Source organism: Poecilia mexicana, unplaced genomic scaffold (genome assembly GCF_051168715.1).
Source record: "Poecilia mexicana isolate PSO_F unplaced genomic scaffold, ASM5116871v1 scaffold_8, whole genome shotgun sequence".
NCBI lineage: Eukaryota > Metazoa > Chordata > Actinopteri > Cyprinodontiformes > Poeciliidae > Poecilia > Poecilia mexicana.
The window spans coordinates 19,146,778-19,167,835 of record NW_028263377.1 but is presented as its reverse complement, the minus strand read 5'-3'; the positions used below and the strand labels follow the sequence as shown (position 1 = coordinate 19,167,835).

Genomic DNA, 21,058 nt, shown 5'->3' with positions numbered 1-21,058 from the left:
TAACTTAATCTAATTCCAAGTCATTCTATGAATGTTTACAGCCTCTCCTGTGTAAGAGCTCACCTCTCAGGTAAGGTTTTATGCAGAATTTAAAGAGAAAAAAAGAATCCTCTTTCAATTTTAAGATAAACTATTAAAGTATAAACAGTTAAGTCTAGGTGTATAGTTGATTTGATTTAAGTAAAACTAAACTTTATATTATAGTCTCTGCCAAAGCCAAAGGATATACAACGATCTGGTAGTGACAATTTATCTTTATTTAGATCATAGTCACATTTTACAGTGACAAAATCAGGCATGTTGAAAGTCTAGTGAATCCCTCAGTTGTTTGAAGGTCTGTAAAGAGAAAAAAAAAAGTTAATAAGAAAGCATATTATTAACTTAATACACAACATTAAGTGTAAACTCACTTGGCCCATTCAACATTGAGAATAAGATGATCATATCCAAATCCTGACACGCCTGCGATGGCTCTGGCTGCATCCTCCCGCCGGTGGAAACTGATGAAAGCAAATCCCTGCAGGAAAGACAACATTAGATCAGAAAACCGGTGCTTGTCATTTACAATCATAGTGTATAAAAATCCCAATGCACAATGACGACGAACGGTAATCGACAGAGCAGAGACAGAAAAACAGAGCGAGTGCCAACCTTGGACTGTCCGGTATTCTTGTCTTTCGCCAGATAAATTCTCGAGATGGAGCCAAATGGTCTGAAAAGCTCCTGCAGGTCGGTCTCACGGGTGTCCTCGGACAGGTTGGTCACACGGATCGTGGCGTTGTCATCAGCTGTAAGGGTCAATCAGATTAATATTTTGATGCTGTTCAAGAACTGAAATGCAGAAAGTCCTTGCGCCTTCACTGATACTCACCCCTGCGGTTAGGCTGCATGGACTCTCCTCTCCGCGTTCCTCCATCCCTCAGACTCGGGGGAACGTATTTTCCAGTCTTGGCTTGTGCAGGCTGCACAGGTTCTGGTTCAGCTGGTAAGACACACAAGCAAGCCGTTTTAATCCACAAACACTCTTAAATAATAATGATAATCTGAGTATTAAATAGTGAACAAATGGTACCAGAGCCAGGAGACTTCTCTTTGTCTCCAGTAGAAAGACCCAGCTGTTCAGCCAGCTCCTTCTGCATGGGACCCAGGGTGTCCTTGTATGGACAGCGGGTTGTCCAGTGGTCGCCTTTACAAATACGACAGGACACAATCTTCTGTCCCTTAAGTTTGTTCATGGGATCTTCTTCCTGATCTTGAGCATTTAAGTCCTGCAAAAATGAGAGGAATTAGCAACTCGGGGCCAAGTTACGGATTCTGCACAACGTATGTTAGAGGCTATTACTCCATTTTTCTTCCTAATTTAATTAGCAAGGTGAGAATGTTTGAAGAGTTGTTTTCAAAGTCAAATGAAGGCAAGTTCAGGTTACTAAAATATTTGATCTAACCCACTGTAAAGTGTTCTCTCATCCTTTTATGGATGCCTCAAGTTATTTTTCATTCGTAAGCTGTGAAAAACACTGGGTTCAATAAGTGCAGCGGATTCTCACATCTTTGCTGGATATGAAGGTCATGAAGACGTCGTCGCTGACTGTAGTGGTAGCAACATTAGGACCTGGTGGATCACGCTCAGAGTTGCCAAATTTCTTCCAGTTCTGCAATAAAAGAGTGAAAACATATTACATCATTTGGGATCATTCATCAGGTGATTGCACCTTAGATACAAACCTTCCTTCTGGCAACAGCTTTGGATGCTTTCCGTGTCTCGATCTTGAAGGTGCGCACAATCTAGACCAGAAACAAATCAACAAAAAAAAAAAACATACTAAATATAATTTTATTAATAGAATACTGTAACAAAATAATCCATATAAAATCATGGCTGTATTCCACTTTAAGTCTGCCACAATGTGATCAAATAATTACCTTGGATTTCTTTCCGTCATCATCTATTTTATATTCAGTGACAGTTTTTATATTTCCTTTAATGGTTTCCTTTGGAGATGGCAGAGTGCCTGTTGAAAAAGAAAAGATTCTTCAATAGTTATCTTCAACGCAAACCTTTAAAAAATCCCTATGAATAAGACATGAGTGACATGTCGGACAATCATAAAGAAAACTAAATAATCACTAGTTTAAATTATTCGTGGTCAAACTGCCAAAAGGAAAGCTGAACTTCTCCATCTGTTGTCACGTCTCCTATTTTAGCTTTGTCAAAACGAATATGCTGACAAAAAAAAGCTAAATATTAATCAATTTGCAGTGGCCTATGTCTATCATAACTGGCTTGTAAACGTAGCCTTCCGTGACATGCTGGAAAACACTGCCCGGGTCCCTATCATCATGTCCGCCTTCTAACTATCTGGTAGCAATTGATCCATGTCTGATAGTCATAAAAATGTCTAATAAATGTCGCTTTAAAGCTATTTATCCCGATCAATCAGTGGTTAGATTTTAACTACCTTTTAATGCCCTACAACCACGTGGAAGTGGAAGCCGCCTCGCCGGGCCTCACTCTCCTCCCGCGGACTGCGAACTACCGGAGCTGTGCTAGCGTTAGCTCCACAAGCTAAAATACTCCTTACCTTCATCTCCTTCCTCCTCGACCTGGTCGGCCCAGCTGGGCTTGGAGCTAGAAGACAGAGTTGGAAATTCAGTTTTATATTCGTAAAATACTGTAAAAACAGTCAGAAACAATTAAAACTAGTGAAACTTACTCGTCGTATTCAATCGACGGCATCCTCTTCGTTAGCCTAGCTTCAAGAGGATCGCCGCGAAGTTACAGCACACACTTCCCGCATTGAAACTTCGCAATAAAGGTCTAAAGTGACGCCAATTCTTTCAAAATAAAAGTTTATGGACACAATTTTTGTTCCCTGTCCTAATAAAAGACAATGCAAACAATCATCGTATCAGTATCACCACTATGGATGTAGAAGGTTGATAATTTGGGCTTCTTTGGCAGACACATGTAGCTTTCCTTTGTAAGAAATTCTCCTGATTCAGTGCAGTAAATCTACAATATAATGGTTGAGGAAAATAAAGTAATTAAGATTTTGTATTTTAAGACCATGTTTTACCTTTATTTAACCAGGTAAAACCACATTGAGATTTAAATCTAATTTTCAAGAGGGACTTGGACAGAAATCTGAATTTAACCAAGTTCTTATTAAGGGTTTTCTCGATTTTGCAGATTTTTCATTGAATCTTTGAAAAACATGCTCAATCAAAGTTAACTTAATATTTACCAAGGGGAACAATTATTTTTTTCACAAAGAGAATTTGGTTTGAAACATTTTTTTTTGTCTTTTACATGTAATAAAATGAGGAAAACTTTGAAAAACAGGAAAATCTTTATTACAAACAAATGTGATTAAATGTATTTAGCGCAGAGCTGTTACATTCAGGCGTTTTGCAAAGATACATGCAGCAAAGTTATGTTTAGTCTGAAACCAGGGTCTACTTCCTCATCCTTCTGTGTTGTCTTCTGAGCTCTTTCCGCAGCATGCTACTCTAATACTGTCAAACACAGCCATGTAGAGTATCGGATGGATACACATGTTCAGCGTTGCCAGTCCCTTGGACACTTGGTACATTTTGTACACCCAACAGCTTAGTATGTTGTCGGGGTCATATATCCTCAAGTACAGATGATAGAGTTGGTAGACATGATAGGGCACAAAGGAAACAGCATAGAGGACAATCACTGATAAGACTAACAGGGCAACTTTGCGCTTTTCAAGTGTCGTTATGTTGACATTTTTCCACACAACCCGAAACACCACACAGTAAGAAGTAAAAGTCACTATGAAAGGAACAAGACAGCCAAACACAGCAAGGAACACCCTGTAGATAAGGTCAGATGTCTCGTCAGACGTTTGGTGACAGAAAGCCACACATAACGTGTTGTTATTGTAATTGTGTGTACAAAGAGAAGCAAACTTCAGCATAGGGCTGGAGATGACTCCAACAACAATCCATAAGACGACACTGATGACTTTGACATGAAAAGGTTCCACGTACGAGCGGGTGAAGAACGGGCACGCGATGCCCACGCAGCGGTTCACGCTTATTGTCATGACGAAGAAGATGCTCACATACAAGTTGCAGGTGAAAAGGAACCTCTCGATTTTACACACCGCCTCGCCGAACACCCAGCGTTTCCCCAGTGCGTAGTAGACAATCAGCAGAGGCAGGGAGAGGATGTAGAGCAGGTCGCTGATGGCCAGGTTGCAGGAGAGGACAACACCGGAGTGCCAGTTGCGTTTTTCTCTAACGAGCAGCAGCCACAGGGCAAACGTGTTTCCCGCCAAGGCCACCACAAACTCGACCCCGTACATGGCAGGGAGCACGCCAATCTGGAACTTCTCACATTCAGAGAAGTTGACTGCCATCCTGTTTTCTCTAAAAAGTAAAAAACGGAGTAAGACATGAAGTCTATACAGATTTCAATCAAAAAGTAAAAAAATAACTTCAGCTTACCAAAAAGGCAGACATGCAAACTTCCTACAGCTGTAATTCAATATTTTGTTGATGAAAAGGCTGAAGACAGGAATTGCTCCTCATTCATCCTCTGCTGATAAGTGAGCGACGAGCAGCTCAGAATAACACAAGAGTCACTTCCTTATGCTCCGGCTTGCATTGTGCAAGATGCAGAAGGAAAACTGAGCTGTGACGACACCAGCACCATCCATTTGCCAATATTGCGATATTAAGTCAGAACTTTGTTTAGAAAGCGACTTTACACTAAAAACTAAAAATGAAGAGATGGCCGATTGCAAATCTGCAGATTCTGAGTGGGAATGCATAACAAGATGGAATAAAAATACTTATTTAAATTACAAAATAATAAAAGTGCACATTTAATAAATCAAAAATAATCTAAATCAGAAAGTAGTTTGTTAGAAGAACTATTTGCAAGTGGAAAATATATGTCACCATGATTGGCGACATATATTTTCGCCAATCATGGCGAAAATATATGTCGCCATGATATATACATATATTTTTTAGGACATAGTGGTCCTTTTATTTAGGACCACTATGTCCTAAATAAAAGCCACAATGAAATCTTTAAGGGTTGTGACTAATTCTCTGAGCAAAGCTGCATTTGAAAGTGGAGCCAATGACCGCAGCATTGAATAGAAAAAGATTTCCAATACATCTGATTACACACAAGCAGATATTCAGTTCTCAGAATACCATCAGTACTGATCATAAAAAAAGGATGTAAACTCACTTCAAGGCTTGTTAGGGAAGTAGTTTGAATATTATTTTTAGAGTATGGCTTGCCCACACTCACAATGCCAGTGAAGTGTGATGTGCAAGTCATTTACACAGTTTAGATAATATTTAGATCTGAAGGTGTTAGAACATTATTTACAAATGATTATCAGAACGTTTTGGTTTCATGGTTTAGTGTTCTTTAGTCATAACATACATCTTAATCTAGATTTTAGTTTTTCTTTGCAGTGCAGTTCTTTGTTTAGATTCACAATTTTGTACTCTAATTTAGCTTCAATTGTTCAGATTACTTTCAGAGAATTTTACAAATTGGCATCAGATTATTGATGACAGTAAATATTTAACCGTCATTTTCCCATCCTTATACTTTACATTCACTTTTAATTGTGTTGAACGCTTAATTCTTTGTTCTTCAAATTTGATTCTCAACTGTGAGCCCTAATGTTGGGTTACAAGCGAGAAGCTAAACAAATGTTCCCAATGAAGTTAATCTAAACCAAAAACACTTTTATATTAGAATACCTAACATTAATGAAATTTACAAGTCAATGAAAGGACAAGAACTTCAGAGCAGTATATTTTATCAAAAATTGTTTTATTTTTGTTCTGAAATCGACAACTATAAAGCAATAAAGAACATTTCTGTAGGTTTTAGAATTTTACAATTCGTTCATTTGAAACTGTCCAACATTTCCTCAGACTGAAGCAGTAAGAGCAAATACATTTGCTGCCTTCTGCTGCCTTTGGAAGGTACTACATCCGAAGTCCAAATGAAGGGCGAAAAAAAAGCAAAGTTCACCGCTTTCCTTTTGTCCGTGTGAAGCCTTGCTTTCCGCCTGCACCTTTCTTCTTGAGGCCAGGCTTACCTTTGTGACCTTTTGTCTGAAACTTTTTGTCCTTGTTTTTCTTTCCATCAAAGTTTTTGCGTGGAAATTTAGTTTCCCTCTCTCCAGATTTCTTAGAGCCAAATGCTTTCCCTGGAGGCCGCTTTTTGTTCCCAAATGTTTTCTCCTCATCTTTAGATTTCTTCCATCCTTTTCCGTGAGGAGCTTTTCCTGTTTTGTCTCTGTGGTGCCCCATTGCACCTTTTCTTTTTGGTGATTTAGAATCTGGTTGTTTTGAGGATTTACCAGGCGACAGCTTTCTCTTCTTGGCGCGGTCGTGAGATTTCTCTGGACGCCGCCTCTTCTTGGCCCCCGGAAACATATCTGCATTGTCGAGAAATACATTTTAAGGATTTAAAGCAACCCTAGTGCAACAAACGGTGCACGGCTGTTTGACTTGAGTACTCACCTTCATCTGGTTCTTGCCCCACAGCCTGTCTGTAGTACTCCACATCATCATCGGATTCAACAGCAGCTGGCCGATCGTCCTGCATCCCTGGATCTTCCACCTCACTGTCCTCCTCAGCTTCAGCTTGTTTCTTCTTTATGCCTTCCAGACTCTTTTTCCTTACATGATGAAAATATTTTACAGACTTCAAGCATTAGCAATAAAGAGAAAGAAAACTGCTCAATGATTTTAGGTTCAAATTACTTGTTCTCTTCTCGTTTCTCTTTCTTCGTCGCCACATTTTGCTCCTGTGTTTTCCTGCGTTCCTCCTTTTCCTTCATCTTCGCTTCCTTCCTCTTCAGGATCTCCTGTATTTCTTCCTCTGTCTTGGAAACTGATACAAAAAAAAAAAAAAAACCCAGACTGAGAAACGGTTTTGTGCCAAATGTGCCTGAAGCTAATAAAGAGCTCAGGATGAATCAGTAAGCGTTTACTAGTAGAGATAAATCATAGAATTCATAATGCTATTGTCATCATGTTCATCTGGACATTTGAAGCAGAAACACGCTGGGAGAAACCATTCACTCACTCATGGAGTGGTAAAGGATGTTCCCGTCTCCCATCCCTTCCTGGATCTTCACCAGCTGCAGCGTCATTCGAGGACCGATCTAAAAGGAGCAAAATGAAACGGGTTCAGCTGATCCACACGGAGAGGAGGGATTTGACGTATTCTAGTCGCTTCGTACGCACTTCGGTCAAACGGACAGCGCTCTGCTGGGACGGCATGTTGCCTCTTCCGGAGTACATCTGCGGCAGCTCCGTTATGTTGTGCTCGCCGTCCTGCTCAGGTTCGCTTTCAGACAAGTTTGCTCCCCTGAAGAGTTGTTAAAAGAGAGTTCAGGTAAATTTCTACTTTTGTAAAATGGAAGCAATCTGTTATTTTTCAGTGCCGCGAGAAGAAAACAGAGAATCTTACTTCACCAGCAGTTCAGTGATATCCTCAAACTTGCTCATATTGGGGAACTTTTCTTGCATTAGCTTCTTTATTCCTCGGCTCATCCCCACAGGGACGACTTTCAGGCTACTACAGGACGCAAACAACAACCACAAAAAAACCCTCTTAATTTGTGACTGGGAAAAAGAAAAACCCTCAATAAATAACAGAACTCTGTCTCAAAGTGTGAAGGCGCATCAGCGCGTTTACTTTTGACATGCATCATGATAGTGTCAAGTCGTAATCTGTCATCATCTGAGCCCATCACTTCAAAACGCTGATATCAGATCAATACCTTTACAGATCATTACTTACTAGTGTCGAAACTGAATTTCCTGGGATGCGGGGTCAAAACTGAACAGTACACACCTCTTGATGGTGTTGAGGTTTACCTAAGAGAGAGAGAGAGAAAAAAAAGTTATACCCAAGGCTTAAACTTGTATTGTGCTGAAAACCCATTTCACAACAACAAATCAGAAAGCGTTTACTTTTGAGATCTTCACAGACACTCAGAAGACTATACTGTCATCACGTCGTTCTCAACGTAAGGTGGATGATTTTTGTTTTACTAAACGCACCTTTTGGACGTTTATGGAGGGGAACATGTTCTGGAACATGGTGGCCATGAGTTTTACATGCATGCCATCCACTCCAAAGTTGCTGAGGATGAGAAGTGGATGGTGGGTGAACTGCTGCTCATGCATCCTGTGCTTCTTCAAAGATGAAACCACGTCTTTGATAAGGGAATACTGGAAAGGGAAAAATAAAATATAAAAGTACTGAATACATGTTGATTTATAATTAAAAGGGGGTCATCAAATGGCTTTTGTAGATTGGGTTCGTCAGTGCGTTTACTTGAAAAACATCACTTTACAATCAAGTTTCTGTGCGTCATCATGTGAACCCGGAAAATTTGACGTGGATGCTACAAAACTTACCTTGAGGACCTTAAAATATAGCATGGGGCCTTTGGGAAGTCGAGCGAGTCTCTGGAAGGAGAAAGAAAATTAAACTGATGGTGACGCAGTCTTGACGTGACAAAACTGTATGTAGATCCTGATCAGATTCAGGTCTCACCATGTTGATGGTGTCGGGAGTTTTGCCAAAGATAACGAAGTGGGTCACTCCCAGGGGTCCTGCTACCGACACAAAATCCTTAAGGAGATTTTTTTTCCGTACCTGGATGTTAAACAGAAGACAAAGGCACAAACATGAGTAGATGAGTGGGTTGTTAAAGCTTAAACTGGCTTTCAGAGGAGGACAGACCTTCAGAGAGACTGCGGTGTAAGGTTGCATGACTTTCCTCATGTCCTGGACGAGCTGACCCACGTTTTTTCCAACCTGACCCCGATGAAACACGAAGGAGTGGGGCACAGACCTGTAGGCATCCTCAGCCACGTGGACAGCTTGGGCTCGAGATTTCTTCTGGTTTTTAGTCTAATGAAAAAGAAAACATGAACAGAGCTCATTACTACGGTTTAATATCCAAGACGCACGTTTCTTACACAACGCGAACTATGAACGTGATACAAATTTACAACCCAACACATATACATAAATGTCTCTCCACCAGAGCTAGATATCATAAAACAAGGCTTTTTACCAAAAACAAATCAATACGCACGCCTATGTAAATGGTTATTAGCCATTAGCTCCCATGCTATGTCTGGCACTTACCTTTGATTTCCCCATGATTTAACTTGAAGCCGACTGAATGGTTTCACCATAAAAACTCGAAAAATGTTGCTAAAGTATATATAGGCTAACCATACTGATTACATAAACTGCCTCAGCTAAATGTTTCAAATCACTAAAGTTGAAATAATCAGCTTTAAAGCGGACTACGTTCTCTCCACATGGCGTTCTCGCTATGTGCAGCACACTAATATGTCCGTGCTTCACGTTCAAGCTTGCTAGTTCCGAGCTATAGATTATAGTTTGACCACAAGAGGGCAGAAGAAAAGCGCACAATGAAAGGTAGAAATCTTTTTGACCACTAGAGGACAGAAGACGTGCAAATCGTAAGGTCAAACTCATGTAGTTATTGTATTGCAGAAAACAGAAATAAATGCATGAGTTCAATGAATAAGTAAGAAAATTGAATTATCTATAAATCCATCTTACTATATTTTAAGCAGAGAAAACCTCTTGTGTGCTTTAAAATTGCAGAACAAAATAAAGTACATACATCAACACTTGTGAAACCACATGCTTTACATCTCTGTCGATCAGAAACAGATACACACGAATAAGATGCATTTTTGGGAGTTGCGCTTACTAACATTCACAACTGCCCTCATATGTGGAGGAACCAAAATAGGTCTATGTCAAATGTTACTTTACAACAGCCCATGCAGTATTAAACAAAGTCATTCACAGGTTACATTATATGAAATAGATATCAAGCCCTAAAAACCAGATTCTCTCCTCACAATTTGAACAGAGGCAATGCATGTGTGATTTGTGTCTTGTTTTGATTATTCTTGCCCATTTCCTGCAATAGCAAGAAAGGTATAAACATATGATTTAAGGTTTAAAATGTACGTATTATTCGCAGCAACAAAAACTCTACACAAACACAAACAAAGATTTAAGCAAAAATGCCTAACTGAATGTTTATTTTTTTAATAAAACCAGTCTTCATTGAAGATGGGCATCGTCTGTGAAGTGAGTTGTGGGTATGACTCGAAGCTACAGCTTCAGCACAATGCCTTAGTGCTCTTGTCTGTCGTAATAGTGAGTTCATGGCAGGCAGGATAGCAGATGATGACAGAGGGAGGAGACATTCAGATTCCTGCTCTGAGTACAAAGCTGAGCCTGCAAGGCGGTGGCACTGGGATACTTTGTAATTACCTATCTCTTTCTTTAGAGATCTTGACACAGGAGGAACTCAGCCGACCAAGAGCAAATGTGGCTTCTGAGAAACCTGACTGCTGATTTGATCCAAACCTAAACACTTTCAGATTTGATTTTATTAATTCAAAGTGTGCAACTTTTAAACTTTTAAAAATATTTTGACATTACTTTGGGCTGCTGCTGCTGCTGCTGGAGAAAAGGACATTTGTTGTACATTTCATTTGCAAAGGTAAGTTATTAAAATGTCCAACTTTGTTCAGAAGAATGTTTAAGCCTTGCATATATATATATTTATATATGTATGTATATATATATATATATATATATATATATATATATATATATATATATATATATATATATATATATATATATATATATATATATATATATATATATATATATATATATATATACAACAACAACAGTTGTCTCAACATCAAATAAAACATTGCTATGGATATTTGTCATTGAGACGCTTGTGTAATTCAAGATCATGTATCAGTGGTTTCCTGTTCGCTTTGCTCATGATTTTGTCAGGTTATCTGCGCTGTTGATCCAGAGATGGGTGGATGTTGGTTTTGTCTGGTTTCTGTTGGCTGTCATCCTCTTTGTTGTTGATATGCCAATTTTCAGGAAGGTGAGAAATGCAAGAACAAATGGTATGTGAGGGAAGCCTCTAATTCTGCAGCATAAAATGTAAAATACAAAACCAGAGCTTGATAATTCAAACCAGGTTTATTTCTAGTCAAATTGCCCTTATCAAAATACACCCCTGATGGGACACCAAAGAGAATTGGATTTTGGGGCCATCAGTCACCACAACATTTCTGCCTGTCTAATGTAACCATTATCGCCCTTTACAGATTTAAAGTTTTACTGCCCATGCTACTATTTACATTCTTTTCATTCATGTTTTGTGTTGCTTTAACAGATTCGTTTTACATCACATATAAACTGATTGGTGCTTAAGATGAAATATAAAAGTGTAAATATATTCAAATGACATTTTGTTAGTTCTGAGAGAAATGATTTTGTTGAGTCTGGAGCTCATAAGTTACTGTCTTAACAGAGGATGGCAATAAGCTAGCATAACACAACTTGATCTCCATCTTGTCCTCTTAGAAGTTGATGTCAGATGACCTCTGGGAAAGTCAAACATTTTTCCTAATGTAGGCATAAATCGTTTCTTTACTTCTCTGGTTTGAGTGATTGCATTAAGGGGAAAGGAAGAACCTTAATCCTTATAACAACAAAACAGTAAACTCTGAAAAAACACACACTATTCCCATTTATAATAAACATTTTAAAAATGAAGGATCACAGTTTTTGTTTTCTTTAAAACAAAAACTTTTGAAGGCCTTTTGTTGGTTTGCAAATGCTTATTTTGCCTTGCATGTCCTCAAGAAACTTATCTCCTTATGCACACTGTCAAAGATGGCCAGTTCTTTGTATGGGATATATTCTCATCATCATTCTTCCTCTTTCACCATCAGGTTGTCCTCAAATATTCGACTGATTAATGGATATGACACTGGCAACATCTCTCACCCTTTTCTTCATCCTTTGCGTGACTACTCATAAAGCTGGAGCGTCATCGGGTCTGAAAGCACGTCGTTGCTCCTACACCTTCATTGTGCCACAGCAAAAAATCACAGGAGCTCTGTGTTTGAACACGCACTCTTCAATGCCCAACCAATCAGAGATAGCCGCTCTGCAGTTGGCACTCAGACGACAGCAGAAGCAACTGGAGAAGCTCCAGAGTCAAATGGAGCATGAAGGGTCTCTTGCCGCAGAGGTGAGAGCCTTGCGCAAAGAGAGCAGCGGCATGAATTCCCGAATTGCCCAACTTTACGCCCAGCTGCTGCATGAAGTCATCCATAAGAAGGACCAGGCTTTGGAGCACCAGAGGTTGGAGAGCCTCCTCCTGAATGCGACGACACATGTGAGCCAAGAGTTGCGTAGAATGCAACATCTTACAATTGGTTGAGATACCGAGCTCATCTTCATGTTTTTCTGCTTGTGGCGGGGAACTACAGGCTTTGCAGGTGTCCAGTAGCTACAGGGAACTGGAGAAGAAATATGGAGCACTCACCTCCATGATGAGCTCCCAGAACCAGGTTATCACCAAACTGGAGAAACAGTGCCAGTGCAGGGACTCCAGTCAGCCCTCGGTGGTAAGAAGCATGCTGCTTTTTTTTTTTTTTTTTTTTTTACATTTAACATGTAACTGTCTGAAGGTCAACAAATAAGCAGCCGTTATTTTGTGTTGGTCTGGACAGGCGATGACTGAACCCCCCAAAAATCGTAGTAATGAGCACAGCAACTACAGCGTCAAGGCCACCGTCCTGACAAATGACGTTCAGAGGGACCAGAGTGCTCCTTTACACCAACTACAAGCAGAAACAGTCAGAGATCAGTCCTTCTCTACTATCAGTCCTCCTACTGAACTGCCTCTCGTTGGGTTCCCTCTCACTAAATCCCCAGGTACAACAATGTAGAGCATCTGATTGAACTCCAAACTTTGTGCATAAACAGGTCTTACTTCTGTCATAGTTATTTATTTTCTCAGATAAGAAGCAGAAGCTGAGGGAGTCAGTGACCTGCTGATAGAGGTCTTATCTTCTTGGGAAAACCTAAACAGTGTCAAACACACCAAGCGCGTGTCAGATCACGGCCTCTATAATGAACACACATTTGTTCCGCAGTATTTGCTGGTGCTTTATATTACACATCTAGCGGACAGTTGTACAAACTATTTCAAGATTGAGCAGAGAGCAAGCGACCACGGCTCTTTTTTGTCCCTAAGTGTGACTAAAGATTTTTTTTTTGCTACATTTAGCTCATGTGAAAATGCTCTTTATGGTAGCGCTTTAGAATTTCACTGTGTGGGAGTTGTTCTTCTGTGTATGCATTTTGTCCATGCAGATTCCTATGTTCACCTTATCAAATTCCCCACGTCCAAGAAGATAAGTGGGCGCTGCAGAGTTTTTGCTCTACCAACCCCAAGCCTGGATTTTAGTCCACAGCTCAGAAACCAGCACAACTGAAGCACAATTATAAGCAACTAAAACGTCTACAAATTATTACATAAATATTTAGAGATATGCCATTGTCAATTGAAAGAAAAAAAAGAAGATATGTTCATTTTCATTTTTTTGAACAAAAGTGTGATTTTAGTACAGTTTTTAGCTTTTCTTGACACCAGCAGGGATGTAGTAAAGAACAGCAAACCGGTTCAAATCCTGATGGTATGGGTTTAGGAACATCAGGTTTATTTTTCTCTCCTCTTGTAATCATGCATACATTCCAACCAGACGAAAGGAGAAGCAAGATGGAGGATGCTAATGCTGGTTAGCCCTTTTCATACATTTCCAAGTGACTGGTTCTTTCTGTTGTTGATATTTTTTCCCCTCCCTTTTTCTCCAATTTCTAAGGTTCTCCTACCTGAAGCTTTCCAGCAGTGCTAATTATCTGTGGGTTTTTTGGCTCACGTTTTCTTCCTGGCAATTTGCTCTAGTGTCACACACTGTCATTTTCTGTGACAGCTTGTTTAAATTCACTAAGGAAAAAAGTGTTAAAACTGGCACCCTGCTTCTTGTGAAGAAATGTGTTAATATGATATATATAAAAAAACTTCCTTAAGACAAGTACAAATGGTGATATAAAAATATGAACAAAAATGACAGAGCAGTTGCAGGCGAGGGTGTGAACAGCACCCCAGTGAAAAGTGTTCACCCAAAACTAATATTCAAAATGAAACCTAGTGCAACCAGTTCACTAATTAGTAAGGAAAAATAACATGTGTGTAATTTAATTTCAAGATCAAAACAGTTATCTTGTAAAGCTCTCATAGGTACTTGTATACAATTCAGAAAACCATGTACTATTTTCCCTTTATTTCACAATCACACCATTTTCTGTTGGCCAGTCACACGACATCGCAATAAAACACGTGATGAATTATTGTGCAAGGTATTGTAACAGTATTACATTGGTTGCATACAATACATCTTTTTTGTTTAGGGCCATGGCGGGACTGCCAGCATGTTCTGGATTCAGGCGAGACCACCAGTGGGATTTACCTGATTCATCTTCAGAGTGCCAATCGACTCTTTCAGGCCTGGTGTGAGCAGAGTCAGGCTCAGGGTGGGTGGACTGTCATCCAGAGGAGACAGGATGGGTCAGTCAACTTCTTCAGGACTTGGGAGCAGTATAAGGTAACACCAAACAACTTTGAACCACATAGATAGATAGATAAAACAGAGACAGACAGTCAGACAGACGGATCGATTGACTGACAGACAGATGTATTAGAAGTGAGTCATTCAGGAGGTGTATTAGATTACTTACTTAAGTAAAAGTCATAGAAATTGAGCCTAATTTTCTTTTGCATGGCATTGTTACAGCAAGGCTTTGGAAACCTAAACGGTGAGTACTGGCTTGGCCTGGAACACCTCTACTGGCTGACCCAGCAGGCCAAGTACAAACTCCGGGTGGTCTTAGAAGACTGGCAGGCCCGGCAGGTGTCTGCTGAATATGACAGCTTCCACCTGGAACCGGAGAACGACTGGTACCGCCTGCGCTTGGGACAATACCACGGCAATGCAGGGGACTCCCTGTCATGGCACAACAACAAGGCCTTCACCACTCTGGACCGCGACAAGGACAGCTATCCAGGTCTGTCGCCATCTTGTCTCTGCCCAGCAGTTTTCTGAAATGATTTGTCTTTTTGTGTCAATAACTGTGCTTCGTACATCATCAGGTAACTGCGCTCATTACCAGAAAGGAGGCTGGTGGTATCACATGTGCGCGCACTCCAATCTGAACGGCATGTGGTATCGGGGTGGACACTATCGAAGCCGCTACCAAGATGGTGTCTACTGGGCTGAGTTCCATGGAGGGTCCTACTCCCTGAAGAAAGTTTCCATGATGATCAAACCCACCTGAGCTGCATTACTGCAGGAACTCACAAGGGATAACACTGACAAGGATAAAGAAGATGAAGAGAAAGTTAAACATTATGAATAAAATGCATAGTTACAGAAATGTTTTAACACAAATGCCTTAGCTGACATAAATCGTTGAGTTACGAATCATGGCTGTGACTCAGACGTTTCCTTCTCTCTCTGCTCAGATATATCTGACTCAAGTTATTGAAAGCGGCTGCACTCAAAGCAAAAACGCTTTTCCCCACATTGCTGCTTGTGGACTTAGACAATTTTCTCTGACGCCCTGATCCCTCTGTGGTTGTTTGACATTTTTGGTGTTATTGCCTCCGCTCTCCACAGAGGTTTGGTTGGTTCAATGATGCAACTACAGAATATAGGATATTTTTTAGATCTTTTTGCGCATTAGATCACTCTTCCTCTGTCTCTTTTTAAAACTGCTGCTTCTCTCTTGGTCAGTCTTAATAATTGCATTGTGTCCTACATGCCCTTATCTCTGTAGTCATCACTGGTTTTACTGTTACATGGAGACAGATTGTTGATTTCATGCCACGTCACCAGATTTCTTATTTCTGTTGGCTACCATTAGTGGTCAGTGATTCACTCCAGTTTTATCAATAAGATTCTGTGTGATGTTATCCAGTATGTACCAACACAGTCATTGGATTAGCATTTAGACAACAGATATGGAAACCTTAAAGCAAAGAAAGATTTACATCTTGGCAATAGCATTAGTCTCTTAAAGTAAGCCATAAGGCTTTGACTGGCCAGCTTGTTCAGCCATTTTCAAGAGAAGGCACTATTGATCAAAACCTATATTGTACTTGTATCTTAAAAATGAACACAATAAAAATGCTTTGACGTCCACTCAAAGGTTGAGAACTCTAAAAACTTTTTTTACAAATTACGTCTACATCTTTTCTATGGAATTTTGTGACCTCATTTATCACAGTTTCATCAAACAAAACATCATCAGAAGCTGCACTAAAGGGCGGAGAGAAATAAAAGAACGGTTGCACCAGCCTTTCCTGTTTCCTGTGAAAGAGGGTGGATTATTTACCCCGTAGTGTGCTTTCTTTTTCCTATAGTAGCTGTTCAACTGTCGGCACGTGCTGAGGCCAGTTTTTGGCCGGGATTTAACTCATCCAGCTACAAAACCCATCATTCTTTGGATCCTCCCTAAACACTATTCACCTCCTTCATGAGCTCCCATCCACCTGTGAGTCAGTCCGGCATGCTGCCTCTCGTGATGTTGGGCCTCCTCCTGCTCTCATTGTTATCTTGTGGTGAGTGGAAACAGTGCATTGAGGCTGTGTGATTGCTTCGTACTATTTTAAAGTTTTGTTTATTACTAGGATGTGATGTCGAAGTAGATTTTTTCGTTTTGTTTTGTTATTATTATATATATTTTTTTGTTTCAGTTACTATTTGAGGCAACTGACTACTATGTAGAAATGGAAAATTCTGTTAAAGACAATTAATCTTAAAGAAATAATTTCTTACAATTTTGGTATTAGATAACTGATGGTTGTGAGAATGAAGTTTTACAAAGTTAATGTCTTTCACTTCTCTGTTCTATTGGAGTGAAATAATGTGATTCTAATGGGAGGGGTAGGTGTTAAAACACTCATATGTCACCTAAAGCTTAACATATGGCGTGGGCTTTCTGCAGAAATTGGGTGTGGTGATAAAGTATATTTTATTTTGACTGCACAAGACCATTTATTTACAGTTTATAGCTCCATAAATACATGTTGTACTCACATGAGACTGTTTTATGAATGCTTGAGCTTTCATAGATAAAAACAGAAATGATCAGTTAATTCGCCTTTCCTGTGTTAACTGAACTTAAGGAGGTATTTCCTATATTCGGCCTGTTAAGGTCATACAACGGTGAATTAGACAGTTTAAGAACAATCACTCGTTTATTGTAGCCTGCAAAATTTATTTGAGAATTATTTATTTTGTCTGTCTGTATCGTTTAAACCAAAATGAATATCAGAATTTGCACCTTTTCTGTCAACTTTATAAAAGGTGGCAGAAAAGATGCAGCATAACCAGTACCACCAGAGGGCAGCAAATACTACCTCATATAATTATTTCCGTATCAACAGGGGCTGACCTCACCTGCCCCCCGACGACTATCCTGACCTTGGATGCTCCTGTGATCATAGAAAATGGAACACAACTTTATGCAAGCTGCAACACCACAGAAGAAGATTTCGAGGAGTTGAGCCTATGCCTTGGGAAAGCATGCTGTGAAAATACGCAAAAGGATGGCGTTGTCTCCTGTGTTGCAAGAGTGTCAGACTTTGAAATGAGGGCAGAGTGCAAAATGAAGCTAAATGAAACCCATGAATGCAGTGAAGGCCGTGAAATCACAGTATACAGTAAGTTTCTTTTCAATTAGAGACAAAAGCCTTGCAGAGAGATGTCTAACTATGAACACTAACATAATTTTATTATTATTATTATTATTATTATTATTATTATTATTATTATTATTATTATTATTATTATTATCATTATTATTATTATTATTATTATTATTTTATAGAGATCCCAGAGGTTATGCTCTCTGTGAGGAACGGAAATGCAACGCAGTCAGACTACGAACTGCAGTGTGACGTCTTTGATGTTCAAAACATCTCTGTCACGTGGTACCGGAATAATAAAACCTTTGAGTCCTTTATGAATTCGATTGAAGGGCCCGAAAAAACTTCTTACTTACTGGGTGTCAACATCAGCCGAGAAGAGAAATTTGCTGAGTTTAGATGTGAAGTTCAACTGAAATTCGAGGAACTAAAACCACAACATCCTGTTATTTCTACAACACATCATCTCTCAGCACGCTGTGAGTAAAAATGTTGCCTGACAATAATGTTATATTTTTAACATGTGTGGTTCCAAAAACACGTTATTAGAATTTCAACCAACATAAATTTTCACTTGGCTTTTTTTTTTTTTTTTTTTTTTTAGATGCTCCTGAGCTCAGGACAAATTCTTCTAACAAGACCATCACTGTGGCCATGGGTGACAATGCAACCTTGCTCTGTGACATAGAGGGGAACCCGCCTCCTGTGTATCAGTGGACCGTTGATGAACAGCCTATGTTGGAAACCACAAACAGGCTTCACATTACCCAGGTCAACAGAAGTTCAACTTACAGTTGCACAGCTACCAATATTCTGGGAAATACAGCTATGCATATTGTTGTTGACATGGAAGAAAATGACACAACAACAGACCCTCCAGCCATGCCAACACCCGAGGCGCCTGAAAGTATGCTTTCATACTAATATTATATGTCGTCTTAATATGTCTTATTGTGCACCAAATCAAAGTTATGGTTAAAAATTTTTGCTTTCCAATGACAGATTGCGGCTTAACTGTGACGCCCGCCGAAGTTTATGTGAAATATGGAGATTCAGCTTCGATTAATTGCAGCACAACCATCAAAGATGCTGCTATAATGAGCTGGGAGTTTGCAGTTGGCGAGACTTCTGGTGCATCTCCTCCTCATGTCACCTGGATGATTGAGAAACTAGAAGATTTCACCGTGGAACCTTTCTGCTTTGTCACTCTGGATACAAATGAACAGTGCAAAATGAAACCGAACATCACTCTTTACAGTGAGTACTCAACCACGCCTTTTGCTTTTCACTGTTTTAACCTGGAAACTCTTTCATTCAGTGGTGGAAATATTATAAAATGTGCTGTTTTATTTATTTATTTTATAGAGCTTCCAGATTCTGTGGTGGTCTCTGCAGTGGGTAATCGTCCAATGAAAGAAGGCGAAGAGCATCAGCTGAAATGCCACATTTACAATGTGGCCCCTGCAAAAAAGCTCTCGGTGAAGTGGTATAAAGACGATGAAACTGTCTTCACTGATGACCTACAAAGCTCTGACCTGACGCCACTCCCAGAATGCCTTATCGACTCCACCGTGAGACTGTGCAATGTATCATCTATCTATACCTTCACTGTCAAGAAAAGTGACAATGGATCACCTTTCAGATGCGAGGCTGAGTTTCAGTTTGGTCCTGGGGGGCCACTGGTGCCCCCCTCCATGGCCTCAGAACCTTACACTGCTGTTGTACACTGTAGGTTCTTCATCGCATTATATTTAGTGTTTCTATACCTACCAAGTCATGTTTAAATAACTGAATCCTTTAATTTTCTGCAGATAAGCCGACCATCAAAAATTGCCCTAGTTATTATACTGGTGTGGAAAATAGCTTCCACCTGAATGATTTGCCATGTGAAACTGATGGGAACCCTCCACCTACTGTTGAGTGGTATTACAATGGTACACTGATTGATTCATTCAAGCTCCTCACCAGGGCTGAATCTGGGATCTACACAGCTACAGCGCATAACTCAATGGGACAGGTTAACATTGATGTTCACATCACAGTTGAATGTGGGTCTACAACATTGAACTTTTACATTTTACTACAAGAAAGCCAAAAAAAAAAAACAACAACTGTTGATTATTCTGAATAATATTTTGATGTTTCTTTACAGATGCCCCTAGGTTTTCCTGTCAGATGCTGTATGAGGTTGAAGTAAAAGACATGCTGAAACCTTTGTGTAAACCAGAAGGTTTACCTCTCCCTAACATAACTTGGTTTAAAAACGGAAAAGAGCACTTTTCACAGCGCTGGGAAAAACACGAGAGCGGAAACTATTCAGTGAAAGCATCCAACAAACATGGAACAGCTGAGCACACGTTTTATCTGGACATTTTATGTAAGTCAAAACTTTACAGCTGCACTCTCTTTACTTTATGCCCGCTGTGGCTGCAAACAACTTAAACATGATTTCAGAAGTTTTTCATTTTTCTCTCCATTCAATAGACCCCCCAGAGTTCACACTGCCAGATACAACCACAGTAGCTGTTGTAGACGGAAATGTGTCTTTAGTTTGGGAAGCTGACGGGAACCCCAAGCCCGAGATCCAATGTAACGACTCGTTAGCAGAGAATGTACGGGCGTCCACTGTGGGGCGCCAGAGGATCATTACCGTCACAAGAGCCACGTCTACTAATGCAGGCCGTTACATCTGTGTTGCCACGAATAAAGTTGGGAAAGTGACAAGAGCAACCACTCTGGTGTTGCAAGGTATTATTCTGTGCAGGAAATTTTTTTTGTAGTATTTCTAATGTCACAAAGGATGAAAAAAATATATACAAAGAGACGCAAGCTATTGTTTCAACTTTTTTATTTTTCTTCTTTTGCAGATAAATCCACTGACCTCCTCCAGTATTGGTGGGTTTTACTACTAGCCCTGCCAGCCGTTGTAGTTTTGGTATTTGTTTTTATACTAAAGGGCCGCAAAAAACATGGACGATATAATTTCCCATTGCAAGTCAGATACACTGTAGAGAATGGGACGACATAAGCTAACGGTGAAAGCTTGAATTGAAGACAATTAAGCAGCCTGTAAATAAACGTTATTACTGTTAAAAACAACGATGTGTTAAGTGATGTATGCCTCAAAGATATGTTCGCTAAGAAGTTGATCTCACAGTAACTGCTTCTTATGTTATTTTGTTGTGTTTCAGCTTTTAAATAGACTTTTAACTCTTTCATTTCACTGCATTTGTATTTTTTTCTGTCATTGTTGGTTTTTGAACATGTTAAAATATGAGACTTTTATCAGAGTACATCTTTCAAAATACTGGATTAAAAAAATTGAGTAACTTATGCTACTTGTTTTAACTTGAAACACTGTATCTCTTTCT

At 39.7% G+C, this 21,058-nt stretch overlaps 5 protein-coding genes across 5 annotated transcripts; 2 read left to right on the top strand and 3 right to left on the bottom strand.

The window, feature by feature from the left end:
- Positions 1-236: 236 nt before the first annotated feature.
- On the bottom strand, positions 237-2,826 carry eif3g (eukaryotic translation initiation factor 3, subunit G). The gene is made up of 10 exons (XM_014983402.2): positions 2,715-2,826; positions 2,583-2,629; positions 1,924-2,012; positions 1,726-1,785; positions 1,548-1,652; positions 1,073-1,268; positions 872-982; positions 652-788; positions 411-517; positions 237-336 (listed from the first exon to the last, which is right to left on the bottom strand). Exons 1-10 carry the CDS (start codon positions 2,735-2,737, stop codon positions 321-323), a joined length of 891 nt encoding a protein of 296 aa, XP_014838888.1. The 5' UTR covers positions 2,738-2,826; the 3' UTR covers positions 237-320.
- A 505-nt stretch (positions 2,827-3,331) lies between these two features.
- On the bottom strand, positions 3,332-4,689 carry p2ry11 (purinergic receptor P2Y11). The gene is made up of 2 exons (XM_088007628.1): positions 4,480-4,689; positions 3,332-4,401 (listed from the first exon to the last, which is right to left on the bottom strand). The coding sequence occupies exon 2, from the start codon at positions 4,389-4,391 to the stop codon at positions 3,465-3,467; it is 927 nt and encodes a 308-aa protein (XP_087863754.1). The 5' UTR covers positions 4,392-4,401; positions 4,480-4,689; the 3' UTR covers positions 3,332-3,464.
- A 1,126-nt stretch (positions 4,690-5,815) lies between these two features.
- Positions 5,816-9,414, bottom strand: ppan (peter pan homolog). Its single transcript, XM_088007627.1, has 12 exons — positions 9,185-9,414; positions 8,774-8,944; positions 8,585-8,686; positions 8,446-8,496; positions 8,086-8,256; positions 7,823-7,899; positions 7,490-7,597; positions 7,264-7,387; positions 7,103-7,181; positions 6,778-6,907; positions 6,535-6,692; positions 5,816-6,449 (listed from the first exon to the last, which is right to left on the bottom strand). The coding sequence occupies exons 1-12, from the start codon at positions 9,197-9,199 to the stop codon at positions 6,037-6,039; spliced, it is 1,599 nt and encodes a 532-aa protein (XP_087863753.1). The 5' UTR covers positions 9,200-9,414; the 3' UTR covers positions 5,816-6,036.
- A 935-nt stretch (positions 9,415-10,349) lies between these two features.
- angptl6 (angiopoietin like 6) lies at positions 10,350-16,203 on the top strand. The gene is made up of 7 exons (XM_014983400.2): positions 10,350-10,592; positions 11,860-12,308; positions 12,403-12,540; positions 12,646-12,850; positions 14,390-14,583; positions 14,773-15,043; positions 15,129-16,203. The coding sequence occupies exons 2-7, from the start codon at positions 11,886-11,888 to the stop codon at positions 15,311-15,313; spliced, it is 1,416 nt and encodes a 471-aa protein (XP_014838886.2). The 5' UTR covers positions 10,350-10,592; positions 11,860-11,885; the 3' UTR covers positions 15,314-16,203.
- A 111-nt stretch (positions 16,204-16,314) lies between these two features.
- Positions 16,315-21,020, top strand: LOC106915658 (hemicentin-1). The gene is made up of 10 exons (XM_014983395.2): positions 16,315-16,598; positions 17,427-17,702; positions 17,870-18,166; positions 18,292-18,594; positions 18,690-18,944; positions 19,053-19,415; positions 19,499-19,735; positions 19,840-20,064; positions 20,172-20,435; positions 20,555-21,020. Exons 1-10 carry the CDS (start codon positions 16,514-16,516, stop codon positions 20,713-20,715), a joined length of 2,466 nt encoding a protein of 821 aa, XP_014838881.2. The 5' UTR covers positions 16,315-16,513; the 3' UTR covers positions 20,716-21,020.
- Positions 21,021-21,058: the final 38 nt, after the last annotated feature.